Below are 23,424 nucleotides of genomic sequence, written 5' to 3'. Positions count from 1 at the left end.
TGTCTTGCATGGGGGATAGATGACAGGGTCGCTATCACTGAAGCCAGCATGCAGCTTTTCCATCAACCCCGAGAAGACATGGTTTCCATATCTTTACCCAGTCTGACTCCCCTTCTTTGGTCTTGCTCTGCTTTCTTTCATATCCTACCTAAAATATGGTACCCAGAGTTAAACACAAATTTCCAGAAATAGTTTAATCGTAGTAGAGTGTAGGAGACCTCTTGATTTCATTATTCAGGATGCTGTACTTCTAACACGTGAACTAAGAACAGGACCTGGAACCATAAACAATATGACCCCCAACTTGTAGACGTGGAAGCTACCATCTAAACAAACCTCTTGTCATCTACACATTTGGTCAGCACACTCTCTGTGTCTGGTTGCAAATCGTTGGGGGGTAATATGGATATGGAGAGCTTATGTTTAGTATCTCTTTATAATTTACCAACTGCTTGTGTGTTTTCTAAGGCAGTGAGCCTCAACACCTGCACTTAGAACCCTCTTTCCAGGCTCCCCTCATTTTTACACCAGTTAGGATTAAATTGATTTGGAAACGTGGTCCAGTGGATACTTAACTATTTCATCAATGGTTTAGCCATCCTCAGACCATTGATATAAGTTGCTCCTTCTTCCTGTTGTCATAAGTAGGGTTCACCAGCTGTATTTCTCACTGCTACACGCCCACCCACCACCCTGTGCCCCAGCTCTACTGCCTGGCTGATGTTTCCAGAACATGCCACGTTCTCTCCCATCCAGCTCTTCTTACGTCAGGTTGTCTCTGCTGGATGTCCTGTCTTCAGATATCACTTCCTCACCTGAGCACTCACCCATCCTCCAGGTATGAGTGAGGGTCCCGCCGACCCTCTGCCTCATTGCATCTTATACCCACCCCATGGTCACACAGATTACACTGTAATCTCCTGTTGACTTGGGTATTTCTTCTGCTGGACATAGACGCTCGTTAAGTATAGGAACAAAATTGTGTTCATCATTATATATCTAATAAAATGCCAGGCACATAACTATGTACCATAAACATTTGCAGAATGAATACACACTATGATGGACACTACTATGTATAATCCTTTAAACCCATTTCTCTTATTTCATGAGGGGCGGTCACTAGATTACTCTCTGGATTACTAGAAAGATGGATAGATCTTTTCTAGAGGAGAAATTACTGTCAAAGAAGATGAACTTTTTAGCCATTTGCATCTTAGTTTTATTTCCTGTAGGCTATTAGTAGTCTTCTACTTAACTTGTAGTCATCTACGAATTAATTAATTTTATCTTTAACATAGTAACCCTTCATTATAGTTGTTGTCTCTTCCCCCCCAACTTTGCATTTGCTTTTTCTTTTTGCTGATGGTGATTTATGGAGTAAAATTATTTAAAAATGTAATCAAATCTATACATTTTTCACTTTTGGCTCATCCATTGCTTTTATGCTTAGAAAGACCTGATAAACCTATCTATTTTTAATATTTAACTGTATGAAGCACCTGAGATTTTTTCCGGGGAAAGAGGTGCAGTTAGTTTATATTCTTTTAGTCGTTAGTCCTACCGTTTCCCTTCTTGGTTGAGAAGATTAAACTGAGTGGTCCAGCAGCTCATCTTTTAACAAAAATCCATTAGCACCAAACAATGAAAACTTTCCTTTCCTTGCTCTTCTTGCTTGGAACGTGTCTTTAAAGGTTCTTTCATTGTCCTTAGACTTCCCTTATTTTAAATCTCAGCTTCAGTGTTCCACCTCTGTTCCTCTAAACCTGTGACACTTTCTCATCTATGTATCGATACAGAATATGTATAATGTACTCTATGCCCCTGACACGTTGTATATATTATACTACAATCTAGTCACCTTTGGGAATCCTCTGTGCGGATACTTTGTGTTCTTTGGATGTCACGATCTTCACTTTCTCATTCAATTTTATTTTTATTATGTTGTTTTTTTTTTTCACACACACACACTGTATTTTATTTTTACAAGAGATAAATAGACTGACACCAAGCATTGTACATGGATGACCACAACAAAAGCAACAATGATTGCAATTACCAAACATGAAACACACTCATACTATGTCATAATATTGACATTCAGTCCAGTAATCTTCCACTGTAACAGCTCCTTTACTTTGCAGTGAAAATTGATTTGTATGTTCTTTACCTCTGAGTCCTTGTGGGATTTTTTTTTTTTTAATTCAGACAGAAAGTCACAAAAATTATACTCATCCTCATCAGTTCACCCAGTCCCATGTAATTAATTTTTTTTTTCATCTTGATCTTTTGTTAGCACTTTTATGAGTTCATCAGTTTTTCATTAGAGTTCTGAAAATGCTTATTCATTCAGTTCAGCAGTACAGTCAGTTACCAGAAACCTGTACTTGTCAGAGTCTTTTCCATGAATTTCTTGAAGATGAAAGCCTTTTATAGGAACATATTTGCAAAAGCATCAGAGTACACCCAGAACTGTCTGTAAATGACAAAAGACTTAAAAATGACCACTGTTAAAGATTTGATGAAAGTTCATAATAATGCAGTTGACAAGAAAATTAGTTATTTCTGAGATATACATTTTAAAGTAATAACTAGGATTATTACTTATAACATTATACCAGAACATATAAGATTTTTAGAAATTTCATGTAATGTCTGAAACATTTATATTAACATATTTCCATACATATTTCCATACAAATACAAATATAAGATTTTTAGAAATTTCATGTAATGTCTGAAACATTTATATTAACATATTTCCATACATATTTCCATACAAATACAAATATAAGATTTTTAGAAATTTCATGTAATGTCTGAAACATTTATATTAACATATTTCCATACAAATAACCCAATGAAAGTTTAGTATTAGTTGTTTTGTTTGTTTGTTTTTTTATACTGCAGGTTCTTATTAGGCATCAGTTTTATACACATCAGTGTATACATGTCAATCCCAATCGCCCAATTCAGCACAACACCATACCGACCCCATCGCAGTTTTCCCCCCTTGGTGTCCATATGTCCGTTCTCTACATCTGTGTCTCAACCTCTGCCCTGCAAACCGGCTCATCTGTACCATTTTTCTAGGTTCCACATACATGCGTTAATATACGATATTTGTTTTTCTCTTTCTGACTTACTTCACTCTGTATGACAGTCTCTAGATCCATCCACGTCTCAACAAATGACTCAATTTCGTTCCTTTTTATGGCTGAGTAATATTCCATTGTATGTATGTACCACAACTTCTTTATCCATTCGTCTGTTGATGGGCATTTAGGTTGCTTCCATGACCTGGCTATTGTAAATAGTGCTGCAGTGAACATTCAAGTGCATGTGTCTTTTTGAATTACGGTTTTCTCTGGGTATATGCCCAGTAGTGGGATTGCTGGGTCATATGGTAATTCTATTTTTAGTTTTTTAAGGAACCTCCATATTGTTCTCCATAGTGGCTGTATCAATTTACATTCCCACCAACAGTGCAAGAGGGTTCTCTTTTCTCCACACCCTCTCCAGCATTTGTTGTTTGTAGATTTTCTGATGATGCCCATTCTAACTGGTGTGAGGTGATACCTCATTGTAGTTTTGATTTGCATTTCTCTAATGATTAGTGATGTTGAGCATCTTTTCATGTGCTTCGTGGCCGTCTGTATGTCTTCTTTGGAGAAATGTCTATTTAGGTCTTCTGCCCATTTTTGGATTGGGGTGTTTGTTTCTTTAATATTGAGCTGAATGAGCTGTTTATATATTTTGGAGATTAATCCTTTGTCCGTTGATTCGTTTGCAAATATTTTCTCCCATTCTGAGGGTTGTCTTTTCGTCTTGTTTATGGTTTCCTTTGCTGTGCAAAAGCTTTGAAGTTTCATTAGGTCCCATTTGTTTATTTTTGTTTTTATTTCCATTACTCTAGGAGGTGGATCAAAAAAGAGCTTGCTGTGATTTATGTCAAAGGGTGTTCTTCCTATGTTTTCCTCTAAGAGTTTTATAGTGTCCAGTCTTATATTTAGGTCTCTAATCCATTTTGAGTTTATTTTTGTGTATGGTGTTAGGGAGTATTCTAATTTCATTCTTTTACATGTAGCTGTCCAGTTTTCCCAGCACCACTTATTGAAGAGACTGTCTTTTCTCCATTGTATATCTTTGCCTCCTTTGTCATAGATTAGTTGACCATAGGTGCGTGGGTTAATCTCTGGGCTTTCTATCTTGTTCCATTGATCTATGTTTCTGTTTTTGTGCCAGTACCATATTGTCTTGATTACTGTAGCTTTGTAGTAGAGTCTGAAGTCAGGGAGTCTGATTCCTCCAGCTCCATTTTTTTCCCTCAAGACTGCTTTGGCTATTCGGGGTCTTTTGTGTCTCCATACGAATTTTAAGATGATTTGTTCTAGCTCCGTAAAAAATGCCATTGGTAATTTGATAGGGATTGCATTGAATCTGTAGATTGCTTTGGGTAGTATACTCATTTTCACAATGTTGATTCTTCTAATCCAAGAACATGGTGTATCTCTCCATCTGTTGGTATCATCTTTAATTTCTTTCATCAGTGTCTTATAGTTTTCTGCATACAGGTCTTTTGTCTCCCTAGGTAGGTTTATGCCTAGGTATTTTATTCTTTTTGTTGCAATGGTAAATGGGAGTGTTTCCATAATTTCTCTTTCAGATTCTTCATCATTAGTGTATAGGAATGCAAGAGATTTCTGTGCATTAATTTTGTATCCTGCAACGTTACCATATTCATTAATTAGCTCTAGCAGTTTTCTGGTGGCAGTTTTAGGATTCTCTATGTATAGTATCATGTCATCCGCAAACAGTGACAGTTTTACTTCTTCTTTTCCAATTTGTATTCCTTTTATTTCTTTTTCTTCTCTGATTGCCGTGGCTAGGACTTCCAGAACTATGTTGAATAATAGTGGTGAGAGTGGACATCCTTGTCTCGTTCCTGATCTTAGAGGAAATGCTTTCAGTTTTTCACCATTGAGAATGATGTTTGCTGTGGGTTTGTCATATATGGCCTTTATTATGTTGAGGTAGGTTCCCTCTATGCCCACTTTCTGGAGAGTTTTTATCATGAATGGGTGTTGAATTTTGTCAAAAGCTTTTTCTGCATCTATTGAGATGATCATATGGCTTTTATTCTTCAATTTGTTAATATGGTGTATCACATTGATTGATTTGCGTATATTGAAGAATCCTTGCATCCCTGGGATAAATCCCACTTGATCGTGGTGTATGATCCTTTTAATGTGTTGTTGGATTCTGTTTGCTAGTATTTTGTTGAGGATTTTTGCATCTATATTCATCAGTGATATTGGTCTGTAATATTCTTTTTTTGTAGTGTCTTTGTCTGGTTTTGGTATCAGGGTGATGGTGGCCTCATAGAATGAGTTTGGGAGTGTTCCTTCCTCTGCAATTCTTTGGAAGAGTTTGAGAAGGATAGGTGTTAGCTCTTCTCTAAATGTTTGATAGAATTCACCTGTGAAGCCATCTGGTCCTGGACTTTTGTTTGTTGGAAGATTTTTAATCACAGTTTCAATTTCATTACTTGTGATTGGTCTGTTCATATTTTCTGTTTCTTCCTGGTTCAGTCTTGGAAGGTTATACCTTTCTAAGAATTTGTCCAATTTTTCCAAGTTGTCCATTTTATTGGCATAAAGTTGCCTGTAGTAGTCTCTTAGGATGCTTTGTATTTCTGCGGTGTCTGTTGTAACTTCTCCTTTTTCATTTCTGATTTTATTGATTTGAGTCCTCTCCCTCTTTTTCTTGATGAGTCTGGCTAATGGCTTATCAATTTTGTTTATCTTCTCAAAGAACCAACTTTTAGTTTTATTGATCTTTGCTATTGTTTTCTTTGTTTCTATTTCATTTATTTCTGCTCTGATCTTTATGATTTCTTTCCTTCTGCTAACTTTGGGTTTTGTTTGTTCTTCTTTCTCTAGTTTCTTTAGGTGTAAGCTTAGATTGTTTACTTGAGATTTTTCTTGTTTCTTTAGGTAGGCTTGTATAGCTATAAACTTCCCTCTTAGAACTGCTTTCGCTGCAACCCATAGGTTTTGGGTCGTCGTGTTTTCATTGTCATTTGTCTCTAGGTATTTTTTGATTTCCTCTTTGATTTCTTCAGTGATCTCTTGGTTATTTAGTAACGTATTGTTTAGCCGCCATGTGTTTGTCTTTTTTAAGTTTTTTTCCCTGTAATTCATTTCTAATCTCATAGCATTGTGGTCAGAAAAGATGCTTGATATGATTTCAATTTTCTTAAATTTACTGAGGCTTGATTTGTGACCCAAGATGTGATCTATCCTGGAGAATGTTCCGTGCGCACTTGAGAAGAACGTGTAATCTGCTGTTTTTGGATGGAATGTCCTATATATATCAATTAAATCTATCTGGTCTATTGTGTCATTTAAAGCTTCTGTTTCCTTATTTATTTTCATTTTGGATGATCTGTCCGTTGGTGTAAGTGAGGTGTTAAAGTCCCCCACTATGATTGTGTTACTGTCAATTTCCTCTTTTATAGCTGTTAGCAGTTGCCTTATGTATTGAGGTGCTCCTATGTTGGGTGCATATATATTTATAGTTGTTATATCTTCTTCTTGGATTGATCCCTGGATCATTATGTAGTGTCCTTCCTTGTCTCTTGTAACATTCTTTATTTTAAAGTCTATTTTATCTGATATGAGTATAGCTACTCCAGCTTTCTTTTGATTTCCATTTGCATGGAATATCTTTTTCCATCCCCTCACTTTCAGTCTGTATGTGTCCCTAGGTCTAAAGTGGGTCTCTTGTAGACAGCATATATATGGGTCTTGTTTTTGTATCCATTCAGCCAGTCTGTGTCTTTTGGTTGGGGCATTTAATCCATTCACGTTTAAGGTAATTATCGATATGTATGTTCCTATGACCATTTTCTTAATTGTTTTGGGTTTGTTTTTGTAGGTCCTTTTCTTCTCTTGTGTTTCCCACTTAGAGAAGTTCCTTTAGCATTTGTTGTAGAGCTGGTTTGGTGGTGCTGAATTCTCTTAGCTTTTGCTTGTCTGTAAAGCTTTTGATTTCTCCATCAAATCTAAATGAGATCCTTGCCGGGTAGAGTAATCTTGGTTGTAGGTTCTTCCCTTTCATCACTTTAAGAATATCATGCCACTCCCTTCTGGCTTGCAGAGTTTCTGCTGAGAAATCAGCTGTTAACCTTATGGGAGTTCCCTTGTATGTTATTTGTCGTTTTTCCCTTGCTGCTTTCAATAATTTTTCTTTGTCTTTAATTTTTGCCACTTTGATTACTATGTGTCTCGGCGTGTTTCTCCTTGGGTTTATCCTGTATGGGACTCTCTGCGCTTCCTGGACTTGGGTGGCTATTTCCTTTCCCATGTTAGGGAAGTTTTCGACTATAATCTCTTCAAATATTTTCTCTGGTCCTTTCTCTCTCTCTTCTCCTTCTGGGACCCCTATAATGTGAATGTTGTTGCGTTTAATGTTGTCCCAGAGGTCTCTTAGGCTGTCTTCATTTCTTTTCATTCTTTTTTCTTTAGTCTGTTCCGCAGCAGTGAATTCCACCATTCTGTCTTCCAGGTCACTTATCCGTTCTTCTGCCTCAGTTATTCTGCTATTGATTCCTTCTAGTGTAGTTTTCATTTCAGTTATTGTATTGGTCATCTCTGTTTGTTTGTTCTTTAATTCTTCCAGGTCTTTGTTAATCATTTCTTGCATCTTCTCAATCTTTGCCTCCATTCTTATTCCAAGGTCCTGGATCATCTTCACTATCATTATTCTGAATTCTTTTTCTGGAAGGTTGCCTATCTCCACTTCATTTAGTTGTTTTTCTGGGGTTTTTTCTTGTTCCTTCATCTGGTACATAGCCCTCTGCCTTTTCATCTTGTCTATCTTTCTGTAACTGTGGTTTTTGGTCCACGGGCTGCAGGATTGTAGTTTTTCTTGCTTCTGCTGTCTGCCCTCTGGTGGTTGAGGCTATCTAAGAGGCTTGATGGGAGGCTCTGGTGGTGGGTAGAGCTGACTGTTGCTGTGGCGGTCAGAGCTCAGTAAAACCTTAATCCACTTGACTGTTGATGGGTGGGGCTGGGTTCCCTCCCTGTTGGTTGTTTTGCCTGAGGCCACCCAACACTGGAGCCTACCTGGGCTCTTTGGTGGGGTTAATGGCAGACTCTGGGAGGGCTCACGCCAAGGAGCACTTCCCAGAACCTCCACTGCCAGAGTCCTTGTCCCCACAGTGAAACAGAGCCACCCCCCGCCTCTGCAGGAGACCCCCCAACACCAGCAGGTAGGTCTGGTTCAGTCTCCCCCAGGGTCACTGCTCCTTCCCCTGGGTCCCGATGCGCACACTACTTTGTGTGTGCCCTCCAAGAGTGGGGTCTCTGTTTCCCCCAGTCCTGTTGAAGTCCTGAAATCAATTCCCACTAGGCTTCAAAGTCTGATTCTCTAGTAATTCCTCCTCCCGTTGCCGGACGCCCAGGTTGGGAAGCCTGACGTGGGGCTCAGAACCTTCACTCCAGTGGGTGGACTTCTGTGGTATAAGTGTTCGCCAGTCTGTGAGTCACCCACCCAGCTGTTATGGGATTAGATTTTACTCTGATTGCGCCCCTCCTACCGTCTCACTGTGGCTTCTCCTCTGTCCTTGGACGTGGGGTATCCTCCTTGGTGAAGTCCAGGGTCTTCCTGTCAAAGACTGTCCAGCAGCCAGTTGTGATTCTGCTGCTCTCGCAAGAGGGAGTCTATTATGTTGTTTTTATCTTTAAAGTTTATGTGTTAAAGCTTCGACCTCATACAAAAAATATTCTTTTCGATCCACAGAGTCAACCTTATCTTTTTTTTGGACTTTTAAAAACCATTTTCCTTGAGTCTGGGGTCCCCGTCAGACTACCCCATCAGTCCTCCTTTTCTATAAAAATTCCAAGTACAGTCATCAGAACAAAAGAAAGTGTAGATATTTGCCTTTTCCTTTGGAAAAAGCATCTCCATTTCAACCAAAACTCTATCACTGAGATACTGAAGCCAGAACTCCATGTGCCAAATCCCAGGTGTCATTTTCCTTCTTCTTTCCTCCCTTCAAGGAGAACAGCGGGATGTCGGATGGTTTAGAAGGGTTCTTGCTGCTTCTTTGTATGTTTTGTTTCTTCAGAGTTTATACCTTCTCAGCCAGCCTTGAAGGACGTCTGCACAGACACCTGTGTCGTGAACAGTTGTCAGTAAGAATAACACCCTGAATCTGCCAAGAGAAACAGGCGAGGCCTCCTTGCCAGCAAGAGGCCTTCGTCTCCTCCTCCAGTGACAGAGTGTGTATGCGGCCTGGCAGTTCTTGTGGTCGCCACCATCGTCATCTTACACGTGACGCTGGCACCCCTAAACCTCCATTCCTCGTCTGGCTCCGGCATGCCTTCCACCAGCTCTCTGTGGACGCTGGCAGGGAGCGTGGGATGAAAAGCAGCCATTGCTGTTTGGGGGAGGGCTGGACCTCCAGGTGCTCTGTGTGGGTGGAGTAGCCCCTTTACCCGGGACCAGGGCCCCGTGGACTCTGCTCTGTGAAGACCTGGTACTTGCTCAGCGCTGGGGACAGCCAACCAGATGTTGCCCGCCCAGGCCATTGTCCTCTCCCATCCGGCCACAGCGGCAGACAGCCTGGCATGAGTGGCCGAAAGCTGCAGCCTCACCCAGGCCGTCCTGCAGGTGTGGAGGTGGGGGCGTGGCAGCAGTTGATGAAAACCGGGTTCCGCCCTGCAGGGCAGGACACGTAGTCTCTCGTCTCCCTGACACTGCTGCTCAGAGGAGTGTCACCTTCCCTGACAAGAGACTTTTTTTTTTTTTTTTTGGCTGCGTTGGGTCTTGGTTGCTGCACGCGGGCTTTCTCTAGTTGCGGTGAGCAGGGGCTACTCTTAATCGCGGTGCGCGGGCTTCTCATTGCGGTGGCTTCTCTTGTTGCGGAGCGTGGGCTCGAGGCACGCGGGCTTCAGTAGTTGCAGCACGTGGGCTCAGTAGTTGTGGCTCGCGGGCTCTAGAGCGCAGGCTCAGTAGTTGTGGCGCTCGGGCTTAGCTGCTCCGCGGCATGTGGGATCTTCCCGGACCAGGGCTCGAACCCGTGTCCCCTGCATTGGCAGGTGGATTCTTAACCACTGCGCCACCAGGGAAGTCCCCTGACTAGAGACTTCTAAAGGTAATATTGAGCCTACTCCGTGCCATGCATACTCTATGTGTGTTAACTTAGTTATTCCTTTCAGCAGCCCCACGAGGTTGGCACGAGGATGGTCTCCATTTCATAGACTGGGGAGTGAGGCACAAATTGGCAAAGTCCTTGTGGGGGGTTACACCCAGCTAGCCCCCAGCGAAGCTGGGATAAGACACGAACCCAGGTGGTCAGGCCCCAGAGCCCTCCTCCCATCCTCTGTAAACCCCGGCGCAGTGACCTGGGGAGGACAGGAGGGAAGGCTCCAGGCCTGGCATTGTAGCTGCCAGCCAGGGGTGGGAAAATCCCCCCACGGGGAGGAGAAAGCATGTGTATCAACACAGCTGAGTCTGCAAGAATGAGTGAAAGTCATGTCCATCTTCCCCTCAAGCCAGTGACCTCTGAGAATCAAGATGGTGCTTCCTTTGGTCACTGCTGTGTCTCCAGCCCCTGGCTTGGTGCGTGGCCTGGACCAGGCAGGCAGGGATGGTCCTTTGTGTCCATGAGGGAAGAGAAAGTGTTTCCAGGCAAAAGAGACAGCATGGGCCAGGCCCTGAGGTAAGGGTGGCCCTCAGGGAAACAGAACTCAGAAGTCCAGGGCAGGTGAGTCCTGGACTTGGACTGGTCTTGGAATTGCAGGGATGGGGCCTGGGGAAGGAGAGCATTTGAAAAAACCAGATGTGGTGAGGTGAGGCCAGATCTCAGAGGGCTCGTTATCCAGCGTTCAGATACTCATCTCTCACAAATGGTAGCCACAGTGCTAATCAACGAGGGATGTTTTATAACCACGTCGGGAATCTCCTCCTCAGGCCTTTATTCCCCAAGGCCTTCCATCCAGATCTGCTCAGGATTCTGCTGGCTAGACATTCCCACCTTCTGTTTCCGGCCGGCCTCTATCCAGGCTGCCTGAGACTCCCTCTCTGGTCGGAACTCCCAACTCCCCTTCACCTATGAGAAAGCTCTATTCCCTTTGCCCATCCCTCTCCAAATAATAATAACAATAATAATGGAATGTCAAGTAGCATGGAGTCTCCATGGATCTTCAGCGACTTTAGTTCTTCTGGTTGCAAAACCAAAGCTTTGTGGGACCCTAGGCCTGGGTAGAAAGCAAAAGCTTGCCTGTAGATGGGCTGTGAATGAGGTGAATATGGGTTAATATGTGTATTTTGGCTGGAATAATGGATTGAGATCTTGCTAATATACTCAAAAGGGTGGTCAAGAAAATCCTGTCTTCGGAAGATGCTCTGGCAGTGGCAGGAGAAAGGGCAATCAGGTTATCGTTCTTTCAGTGTCCAGCTGGTCAGAATGTAATTCAGAAAGCTCTGCTGCCTTCCAGGGGCTGGAGGCCTCACCTGCACTTCCGTTAACTTCTGTTAACTTCCGTTAACTGAACTGCAGTGGCTTCACTGCTCTGTGGTCGCCAAGGTGGTGTCCGTGGTGCGTAACCAGGGCCCCTGCACGTGGCTCTCGCAGTGTCCCTTTCCTCCTGACCATTTAGTCAGAGGGTTGGCTCTCAGATGGGGGAGGGCAATCATCTGTCACACTCTGGCCCTGGGCTGAAATTCCCCACTTGGGCCTTGACCTTCTGTATCTGAGACGCACCTGTCCGACTCCATGTCTATAGCTTGTCCTCAGATTGCAGTGTCTTGTTGGAAGGGGAAAAGAATCCCCTCCTTCCCCACATCCCACAGCAGAGCTCTGGGTAGGAGTTCCTCTCCACTGGGGTCACACGAGCCCATCAGTGGAGCTCCCAGGTTGTCCTCTCCTCCGACCTATCTGAGTCTATCCCTTTCTTCTCAACTTTAGGCCCGGAGACCGATTTTAATGTTTTTTGACCCTCTCCCCTGCAGTCCCATCTGGAGAGGATTGAAATGATGGTCCAGTAGGACTTGTGGCTTGATCACACACAGCAGTGGTCTACAGGGTGGCAGAGTCGGGGACTAAAACGGTCCACCTGTTACCGGGCCCAAGCTCATGCTGCTTGCTGCGTGACAGGCCAGTAAATCAAGAGATGAGTTGCTGGGGTAACGGATAGCGACTTTATTCAGAAAGCCAGCAGGTCGAGAAGATGATGCACTCGTGTCCCGAAGAACCAGGTTGGAATTCAGGCTTCTTTTATACTAAAAGGGGAAGGGGTGTGGTTGGTTGTTGCAGACTTCTTGCTGTCGGAACCCTTCATTCTTGCAGCTGTCCCCATAGGTCTGGTCACAATGTTCCTATAAACCTCCAACAAGACAAATGTTATTATGACCCAGCAATCCCACTCCTGGGCGTATACCCAGAGAAAACCATAATTCAAAAAGACACATGCACCCCAGTGTTCACTGCAGCACTATTTACAATAGCCAGGGCACAGAAGCAACCTAAATGCCCATTGACAGATGAATGGATAAAGAAGATGTGGTACACATATACAATGGAATATTACTCAACCATAAAAAGGAACGAAATTGGGTCATCTGTAGAGTCGTGGCTGGATCGAGAGACTGTCATACAGAGTGAAGTAAGTCAGAAAGAGGAAAACAAATATCGTATATTAACTCATATATGTGGAACCTAGAAAAATGGTACAGGTGAACCGGTTTGCAGGGCAGAAATAGAGACACAGATATACAGAACAAACGTATGGACACCAAGGGGGGAAAGCGGGGGGCTGGGGGGATGGGACAGGGGGGTGGTGGGATGAATTGGGAGATTGGGATTGACATGTATACACTGATGTATATAAAATTGATGACTAATAAGAACCTGCTGTATAAAAAAATAAAATAAAATTCAAAAAATAATGCAATTAATGGATTTGGAAAAAAAAGACATGTTATTTTCTGTTCTGTAACTTTTTATCTCTTATGAATGGAAAAATTGTACCTTTAAAGGTCAGAGCCTTGAGAATGGGGTATCCTGTGTATTGTAGGCTGTAGGCAACATTCTTTCAGTGATTAACTTGCAGGAAAAGCAATAGGATACAAAGGTTAAAGAAAAAGGAACAGATCCAATATGGAGTCAGATTTGATCTTCCCTGTGACACACCTGCCCACGCAGCCCTCCACTGTCCCCAAGCCCTTAGTACCCACACAACACCACGACTCCTCTTCTTGTGTCACCAGAGAAAACCCAGTTTCCTTTCGCTGGAGGCAGAGAGACCCGGGCAGTAGCCACACCTCAGTCTGCTTTCCAAAGATCCTCCAGTGAAACACTGGCCGCACTCATGACCTCATCAAGTGCACACTTGCAGCGGGTCAAGTTTTGAAGAATGCAAGGCTGTTTCCGTTCTTTTTTTTTTTTTTTTAATATTTATTCATTTATTTATTTATTTGCTTGTGCCAGGTCTCATTTGCAGCAGGCGGACTCCTTAGTTGTGGCTCATGGGCTCCTTAGTTGTGGCATGCGAACTCTTAGTTGCGGCATGCATGTGGGATCTAGTTCCCTAACCTGGGATCGAACCCGGGCCCCCTGCATTGGGAGCATTGGGCCTTATCCACTGTGCCACCAGAGAAGTCCCTTCAGTTCTTATATTACATTGCATTGCCATGTGAATTTGTTTATAATAGGGCCACGCATTTAGTCACTTTCATCTGGGTTTTATCAGTTCTGACTGTATTCAGCAGCCAAGAACCTCAAGGATATGCCTGTGTGTGTCCTTCTGAACCCAGGAGACTCATAATAAAGGCAGAGGTAAAATAACTTGCCACAGGTCATGGAGCAAAACTGGGACCAAGTCATTCTCTCTGAATCAGACTTCTGCTGTCTAATACTTGGTATCTCCTTTCTTTCCATTAGCATCTTTATTTTAATATGATGTCACTTAGAGACAAAAAAAAAGGTAATAAGCTTGAGATAAATCAGACAAAGGGAAAGATCATAGTAAAAATGGACAGTATACCTTTATAACTTTTTTTAAAGGTTATAGACAGAGGCCCTTCATGCACTTTTTTTTTTTTAAACATCTTTATTGGAGTATAATTGCTTTACAATGGTGTATTAGTTTCTGCTGTATAACAAAGTGAATCAGCTATACATATACATATATCCCCATATCTCCTCCCTCTTGACCCTCATGCACTTTTATTATAATGTATGAAATACACACTATAATAACTTATTATATTATATCTGGTGTGTCCATGGTACAGGTTAGGTGTGAGCAGCAGATGGATGGATATTTTTAACAACTTTTAATTTGCCTGAAATCCTTTCTATCTGTGTAGTTATTTACTGTGGGCTTGACTTTCTTGAGGCCGCTGTGAATGTGTTGCATTTATTCGTCTCCTGGATGTGACGGCTTCATAATGATTGCGATTCTGGTATCCTGTGACTTTCTGGTACTTAGTTGAGTCCTTGGGTCCTCATTTATCTGCAGAGGAAACTGAAGTGGAGAGAGGGATGTGACACACTGAGGTGACCCAAACAGCAGAAGCCCCAACAGTGAGTTTCCCTGGGAACTTGTAGTCATGTCTCTGGAATTTCCTTCCGAGCCACAGAATGGCCTGGGTCAGAGGGCAGTTTGTGTGGTGCTGCTGTCATACTTCTGGCATCCTCGGGATGCTCTGTGGCTTCATGGACCGCGCTCACAGGACGTGCTCTAAGACTTGCGTCTCTAGGTTTGGGCCTTGGCTTGGACACTTCAGAAATCGGAATTTTCTCTTTGATGATAACGTTTTAAAGGGTCGGATTTCGGGTTGTTTGGGGGAGGACTGACAATTCTCCAAAGTGTGCTTTGGAAATGTGAATTCTTTGTTTTATGCAATTCCAGTGAGTCTTTAATATTTCTTATTTTATTGTCCCTTGAAGTATTGTCTCTAAAATGGATCTGAATCACAACTTGGTAACTTGTGCAGAGTTGTAAACAAGTAGGCACGTGGTAACGTGGCTCTCCTCCCCCTCCCTACCCTCACCCCAGCCCCCAGTGTCTTAGTGATAACAGTTCCAGTATAAATTAGTCTCAGGAAATATTATGGCAACATGTGTTAATTGAATGTATTTTAGTTTTTATTTTTTGAAATCGTATGTTTTTCTAAGTTTATTACCTGTTACCCTGTTGTCATTTGCACAATTGCATTAGTTTTCTCTGAAATTATTATGAACAGGGGAACTAGGGTTCTTTCTTCAGAGTACTTCCTCCGCATGTATATACCATAGTAGATGATACATTTGACAAGGGGCAAGAAAAAGGGGAGAGTGGACATCCAAGAAGTGACTCAAAGAGGGAGAGAGAGGAGGGGGTGATGGGTAGAGAAAGAGGTGATAACAAGAAGCATATTGAAATGGGGTTTACTTAGTTTTGAATTTGAAGAGAAAACATTCCTAATAAAATATATTTTCACACGCTGAACCCTGTACCCCTCCATGTAAAGCTCTTCAGAATCGCCCTTTGGGGGAGTTTGTCGTTGCTGGTTAGGTGGTTATTTGTTTTTCGGTAGTGCCCCGCAGAGGGGCCTCCTCTGTCATGTTTGGGCAGAACCCCCTTCCGCCATCAGGAGTGTGTCAGGCTCCGGTAGATGGAGGCCCTCAAGCACAGGTATTTATAATCCCCGCCTTTCGGATCCTGTGCTCCCTGAACCCCTTCTGGGGAGCACATTCGGTCTCCCATGAATTCCTCCTGCAGGGAGAGAAGGTGTGAGGCTTTCGGTCTTGAGATTTCTCACATCTGTGACAATCATAATTCTCATTTGTAAATTAATTAGTTTGATTTGAGATGTTAAAATCTAGGCAATCTAAGAAGAATTTGCTGAGAAGGAAGCTTCTCGAGCTCCATTTCCTATGGCTGACCTCAAAGTGTCCTTCATTTTTCTAGATTAAGTTTCTTTTTTTACATTTTTTAACTGAAAAAGAAAAAAGATGTGAAGTCATATTTGGGTAGGGGTGGGGATAGCGGACCACCCATAAGCCTATCAACCTAGCACATCAACTGTCTTATTTTTGCCTCTTCATTCCTGTACACGTTCACGACAATTTTATTGGCTGCCTTTATAGTACACGTTTCATATTCTACTATGTTCACTTAAGCTCATGTTACAAATGCATTTCCATGTTTATATGTAGTTTTCGTGATTCGGTGTGTGTCTTAACAGCGAAGTTGGATAAGTGGGGTGGACACCTCACTTTCAAAATAACACTTTTCTGTGTATCCTTTGGGGTCACAGTGCACTCGGCGGGCTTCTGCTTGGTATGGAATTGTACCGTAACAAGTCGATTTATGGCTGGAGCGGTAGCCAGCTGACATCTGCAAGAAGCCTTGTTCTCCAAAAGCATCTCCTTTGAGGGTGATGCCGGCCCTCCAGTTTGTGCCTGAGCAGCTGAAAACAAGAACAAGGAAAGCAATATTTGTTTACAATTGTTAGTATTCAGAAGAAAATTTCACTACGCCCAGGAAGCCAGACGAAGCTGCAGACGTCCAGCCACTCTTTCTCCGCACACACCCAGGATGGCAAACTTCTTCTGAACTGATGACGAGAACAGTCTGCTCCGATCTCCCATCCGTGCAGAACAATAGACAGGTCTCCCTTTTGAGAAGAAAAGTCACAGCTGTGCTGTCAAAAGAAAGTTGTGCTTTCAAAGACGTGATGATTCAAGGTTGAGTTTCGGTTTAGACTCACTTCTCTGTGCTGACTTTTCTCGGGGACAGTTTGCCTTCCAAAAGGGAGGCAGCTTGTAAATTTCCTATTAGAATAGGGAGTGTGCTTATAAATTCCTCAGGGCTTAGTAGTGAGATTTTGTTGAAGAGGAGAATGAAGTTGGAAGCTCCTTGGGTAGATCTTAACATCTGGATGCATAGCTACTTCTTTAAACTGCTGAGCAGATAAGGTGAGATTAAGGGAATGGTAATTGTATGTGTCAGATGAAAATGAGAATCTCACGATACACTTTTAGGTATGGGTATGAATTCGGGGTCACGTCACACTTTGCATGCTTGGAAATATTTTGAGAAAATGATAGGCTACCTCTTCTTTATGACTGTGATTAGAACTTTATTTGATACAGTAATGTCTTGGGTACCAATTTTCCCTGGTTTTTATACAGCTTATTAGAACATGAATAAGTAACTCAGGAACGTGTTTATACCCTTAACTTTTTACAGTAAAAGGAAGTTCAAAACTTTGTGCTTTAAATATGCACAGGACAAGCAGAATTGCTTTCTAAAAATTCCTTAAAATTGTCCCCACACTTCAGAGAGTTTTCTCAAATTGTTAATAAATGTTTTTGAAGGAATTCCAAAATAATATGCCAGATGGTTGTAGCACTCTCCTTTCTAGAACTCCCTCTCTGTTGACCTTGAGTTCTTCCTAATGAGAACTCAAGTGCTGAATATCTAAAATGCTATCCAAAGTACCTGTGCAGTTGCTGTCAGCTGCCCTATTGAAACTTGAACATTTTGGGTGCACTTTTCTTTTCTTTTTTTTTTCTTTTTTTGTCTGCGTTGGGTCTTCGTTGCTACGCGTGGGCTTTCTCTAGTTGCGGTGAGCGGGGGCTACTCGTCGATGCGGTGCATGGGCTTCTCATTGCGGGGGCTTCTCTTGTTGCGGAGCACGGGCTCTAGGCGCTCAGGCTTCAGTAGTTGTGGCATGTGGGCTGCAGTAGTTCTGGCTCGCAGGCTCTACAGCGCAGGCTCAGTAGTTGTGGCGCATGGGCTTAGTTGCTCCGCGGCATGTGGGATTTTCCTGGACCAGGGCTCGAACCCGTGTCCCCTGCATTGGCAGACGGATTCTTAACCACTGCGCCACCAGGGAAGCCCTGGGTGCACTTTTTTGCTAAAAGAATAATGTATACATTTTGGTATGGAAGCATATATTTTAGTGTAATTTAAAATTATAGTAGTTTTCTTTGAACTTAGAGGGGTCAATGATTGAGATGAAGCTGATGGATTTTTTTTTTCCAGCAAAGTTTTTTATTTACTTTGTAAAAGTTGTTTTCTTTTTTTAAATTGAGATATAGTTGACTTATAAGATTATATTAAGGCATGCAACATAATGATTCGATATCTGTATATATTGTGAAGTGATCACCACAGTACGTCTAGCTAACATCTGTCCCCATATATGTTACAAAATTTTTTTCTTGTGATGAGAACTTTTAATATCTGCTGTCTTAGCAACTCTCAAATATACGACACAGTATTATTCATTATAGTTAGCATGCTGTACAATACATTCCCAAGTCTTATTTATTTTAACTGGAAGCTTGTACTTTTTGACCGTCTTCCCCAGTTCACACCCCCCCATGTCCATCCCCTGTCTTTGGCAACCACCAGTGTGTTCTCTGTATCTAGGGGCTCATGGTTTTTTGGTTTTGTTTGTTTGTTTGTTTGTTTGTTTTAGATTCCACATATAAGTGAGATCATACAGTATTTGTCTTCTTCTGTCTGACTTATTTCACTTAGCATAATGCCCTCCAAGTCCATCCATGTTGTCACCAATAGCAAGATTTCCTCTATTTTACGGCTGAATCATATTCTTATGAATCACTGTGAGTGATAATATATATGACTTGATGGAAGCGTGAATAATAATATGACTTCGATGCCTTCTTCAGGGGAAGGAGAAAAAATTCTCTCGTAGGAGTACGCAGCAGCTTTGCACGTGCCGATGATCAGGGAATGAGCCGGGTTGGGCAAGAAGAGAAGAGGCCACCTTCTGCGTGTTTCCTGGAGGAGGCGCTTCCAGGAAGGGACTCTGATGCCCATGTAGTGAGGCAGGGCCAGAATCAGCCCATGTGCATCCTTCCTTTGGATCTGCATGAAGTGGCTGGTAGCTGGGGAAGAAGAAGGTGGTTTCAGTGGGGGCTACAGTCAGATAAAAATCCAAGGACCGAAAGGAGTCCTTGGGTCTTCTGGTCCTGGCAGCTGTACTGGGGCAGCTCGTGAGCACCAGTTGTTATATTTTCAGGAATTTTGTGCTCCGCTTGTAAAACATAGGCATTATTAACACTGAATTATATAAACTTACAGTTAAATAAATTATATTAAAAACAAGGGTAATGAATACTATAATAACTACATAAATCAATCCGCTTCCTAATTATTTTACTGTCCTTTGCTAGCATCTACACTCTTGAGGTGTGTGTATTGGTTTTTGTTTTGTTTTGTTTTGTTTTGAACTTACTAGATTACTGGTTTATTATAAAAGGACAAAACTCAGGAACAGCCAGGTAGAAGAGATGCACAGGGAAGGTATGGGGAAGGGGCATGCCCTCTCCCAGCGGCGTTCTATCTGCAGGTGGTGTGTATTATATCTGTCTGTTAGAAACACTCAGTGTTGTCCTGACAGTAGCCTGAAATCAGAGATGGTGAAGATACTTGGAGCGGCAAGACACTTTTTGGTTAGAGTGGTGTCCAGCTGTGACATCTACCAGAAGGCTTGCTCTTCAGAGGATTTCCTTGGAGGGTGATGCCAGGGCTCCAGCAAATGCTACAAAGTAAAACTCTCTCCTTCCAGAAAGCCAACTGTTAAACATTCACCAGCACCCCCATTGGGCCTGCCCACTCGCTTTTGTATCTGAGATTGGGGTGCAGAGATGAACAGAGGCTTGTTCAAAGTCCTGCAGCCAATAATCGGCAGGGCTAAGATTTGACTTGGGTCTTCCAGTTCCTGCCAAGATGCTCTTTCTATTACACAGATATGTTAGTGGTGAAAGGCACAAGGGTCAGGGGTCAAGTTCAGCTGTGAGCACTTATCTCCAGGCTTCCTGTAACATAAGTGAAAGCTCTGTACCGAGTAGAGTCATAAATGAGGAGAGGGGATGATTAACACAGAAATCAAATGCCGTTGCCAGTGGGGTGGTCGTCTGCTCCCTGCGATCAGTTAGGGGGATAAGTCGAGAGGTGCAGAGACCAGATACTGAACTGTGTCCCTAATGCGCGGTGATAAAATTATTGAATGGAAGAATGACTCAAGAATGAAGAACATTTATCACCACCTGATATTACGTTATATACGCATTTGCTAATTTATTTTACATCTCCCCCGTAAGAATGTAAGCTCCATGAGGGCAGGGACCTAGTCTTGTGTGCTGCTATACACCCAGCTCTCAGAATAGTGCTTGGCACACAGAAAATGCTCAATAAATATTGTTGAATGAATGAATGACCCAATCCTGCCGCATCTTGGCCTCATATGGCTCCAACTCCCAGGGGAAGTTTTGCCCAGAGGAACGTGCCTGGTGACATCCAGCTTTGGGGACCCTCTAACCTGTGAAAGGCAGCTAGACTGTTGGTGACCATCATTTCTCTTTTCTCTTAGATGACGGAAGGCCGTCGATGTCAAGTACATCTTCTTGATGACCGGAAGCTGGAACTCCTAGTACAGGTAAATGACTTTTGGCCAACTTTCTAAGTTTCTTCTGTGACTGATATCGTTCAGACTTTGATTCAGCTGAAGGGTGGGTGAGAATATAAACTATTTTAGAACCTCCATTAAAATCTACGAGTGAGGACTGGGGCACACCGTGGTATTCGTGTGTGTGTGTGTGAGTGCTATTTTTGTTCATTCTGTTTCTTTGTGCACCACGCCTAAGGCATTCGAGGCCAGATGTAGATCTAACCTATTGTTACAAATCTCTAGAAAAGGAAATTCCACAACTGCCATTAACTAATCTTTCTACATGGAAGGAGTTAACTATAATATAACCTAGAGAACTCTTGCTACAACTAAGACTGATTTTGTCATCTTCCTGGCTCAGAGGGGAGAAACAGTTTGTTGTTTTCAAGTTACGCCTTCATAGATGTGAAGAAAGAAAAACGATCTCTTGGCTCTGTCTTCCCTCTAAGGGCTCAGTAACCCCCGACCCCCGCCCATAGGTCATCACTGCCATTGCCGTTGACCATCTATATGTCAGTTAACACACAGGAAATCAATCCATTTATCCCCAAACTAAGAACATATCAGTGGCAGAGAAGTCAGAGCAGGAATTGGAATCATAGACCCTGGTTTTGTTCAGCTTCAAAAAATACGTATCATTGTTTTCCTCAAAGCCCCAAAGAATGAAGTTTCCAAACTTGATTTAAAGAACTTAATTCTAAATCTGTTGCTTGCTTCCAGCTTTTCTAACTCTATTTGCTTGATATTCTCCAATGTCTATAAAATTCTCAGGGCAGTGCTCCTTATCCCCCCTCATATTTTGCCCTGAAGAAGCTACAGTACATCAGGAGGTTGAAATGACGCCCAGACACTCAGATCTCTTACGTGTACTTGCTGCTGGGATTTGAAAATGTTCAAACTGCTAACTTAAAGAGTGAATAGTTTTAATAAGATTTCAACTATAAAGGTACTACAAATGCAGTGTAGGAAAGAGAGAAACCGTAGGAAGAAGCTCAAAACCATAACATACTAGTTTGACTACTATTCTCACTTTGGCAGATTTCTTTCCAGCTTTTTTCATGTTTGTATTTCTTACATGGTTGTAATCATAACGTGTGACTAATTCTCTATTTTATTTTTTTCACTTAACGTCTTTCATTAGCCTTTTCCAAGTTACTTAAGTTGTCATCTTTGTTAATAGCTGCATAAATTCCAGAAATGGATATTCCATTAGTATCAAATCGTTTACCCATTTGGGTCCATTGAAGGTTTCTTTACAATTTTTCCACTATTACAAGTAAATGCTGTGATTAATTTATCTACCTGTGTAAGGTTCTTTCACATTTTGGATTACGTCCTTGTTAGACTAGATTCAGAGGATCACATTCGTATTAAGAGTTAAAACCTCCGCTTGGATTTGGAGGGTGGGGCAGTGGACAGGACTGCAAAGTGAGCAAGACCTCTTCAATTAGCAGCGTCACTAACTAACAAAGCACTTGGAGCTTTAAATTGTTAAGAATCATCTTCAGATGCTTAGAGGTGAGTGGTCTGGTGTGTTTTAGATGCTTTTTTTATACCAACTCTTAAAGGCTTAGAAAGCGGCCACCCTCTTAAATAGGAATTAAGACCTCAAGTGGCAGTGAAATGACAATCCGTTGGCCAGCCTGCCCTGGGAACGTATGACTGGGGGCATCTGAAGTGGACCCGAGTCACAGAAAAGAGATGTAATTACTGATGTACAGCAGTTTTGAAAAGGTCATCCTCAACCCTTCACCATCAAGAAAATGTTGATTTAGGCTAAACAAGAGAAGTTCATACTCTTCCCATCCCTTTTTAGAACATGCCTCAAATGTTATTCCCTCTTCCTAGAACACTCCTTCCTGTACCCTCACCTCTGTCCCTGGATGGTTTCTGTTAAACTTTCAGTTCACAGCTTAGAAGACACTTTCCCCCCCCAAGGCTTTCCCTGGCCTCCCTGCCCCTCCCAGGTCTGGGTCTTACTGTTACCAAACCAGACTTGGGTCTACTCTCCTGCATGCAGTAAAGCTGACTGCTGATACCAAGTTGTGGTGAAGGGAAGTGCAGCATTTATTGCAGGCACCAAGCAAGGAGTTTGGGCAGCTAATATTCAAAAGGCCTGAACTCCCAATGGCTTTCAGGGAACGGTTTTTAAAGACAGGGTGAGGAAGAGGGTTGCGGGGTGTGTGATCAGCTCATGGACATTCTTCTGATTGGTTGGTGGAGAGGTAATCGGGAGTCAACATCATCAACCTTCTGGTTCCAACCAGTCTGGGGTCTGCGTGCTTGTGGTCAGCGTACAGTTAACTTCTTCCACCTGGTGGGGGGCTTAGCGCCTCCAAAACAGCTCAACGGATATGGTTCAGAATATTATCTGTGGCCCTTGAGTCCTTGATTTTGTTTAATGGCTAAACGATTATTATTTTATCTGGCTTGACTGTTTTCCTTTGTTTTTGCATTTTCTCACTTCTCTGATTAAATTTGCTCTTTGGAACTTGGGGAAGGCCTAGGAGGCTAAAGTTCTTCTATAAACAAGAGGCAGGCGGAGGACATGGGGTGTCTGTCCCGGGAAGGCCCCTAGGGTCCTGCTCAGTGACATTAGCTGTCACCCTTCCCCCTGAGGTTTCCCTCTTACTGTCACAACTCATCACAACTCACTGCCATCGCCTGTTTACTTATCAGCATTTCCCAGAGCCACCAACAATTTGAGGGCTGGGTCTGTGTCATGATCACTGTGGGTCCCCAGCGCCCAGCCCAGTGCCTGGCACATAGGTCACTAAATAAATCCTTGTAGAATGAAAGAATGGGCAAATCCTAAGATACCATGGAATTACCTCCCCAAAGGACCATAGAACCAATTGCTCTGCAGAGAACCAAAAAAAAACAAAAAACAAAAAACAAAACCATGGAAGCAACCTAAATGTCCATCGATGGAGGGATGGA

At 42.6% G+C, this 23,424-nt stretch overlaps 1 protein-coding gene across 5 annotated transcripts in view; it reads left to right on the top strand.

Annotated features, from left to right (window-relative positions):
- FRMD4A (FERM domain containing 4A) overlaps positions 1–23,424 on the top strand; it is a 341,961-nt gene that overhangs the window by 120,999 nt on the left and 197,538 nt on the right. For 4 of the 5 annotated variants that reach the window (XR_011076055.1, XR_011076056.1, XR_011076057.1 and 1 more), the window contains exon 2: positions 20,407–20,472. Coding sequence is in view for 1 of the 5 variants with exons in the window: in XM_068561738.1 (XP_068417839.1) it covers positions 20,407–20,472 (66 nt within the window). In the remaining 4 variants the exon portion in view is untranslated. Of the gene's footprint in view, positions 1–16,920; positions 16,976–20,406; positions 20,473–23,424 lie in introns of those variants that run through there. The other variant, XR_011076058.1, reaches the window with a different exon arrangement.

Source organism: Eschrichtius robustus, chromosome 1 (assembly GCF_028021215.1).
Source record: "Eschrichtius robustus isolate mEscRob2 chromosome 1, mEscRob2.pri, whole genome shotgun sequence".
Taxonomy (NCBI): Eukaryota; Metazoa; Chordata; class Mammalia; order Artiodactyla; family Eschrichtiidae; genus Eschrichtius; species Eschrichtius robustus.
This window is presented reverse-complemented; position numbering and strand designations above follow the sequence as displayed.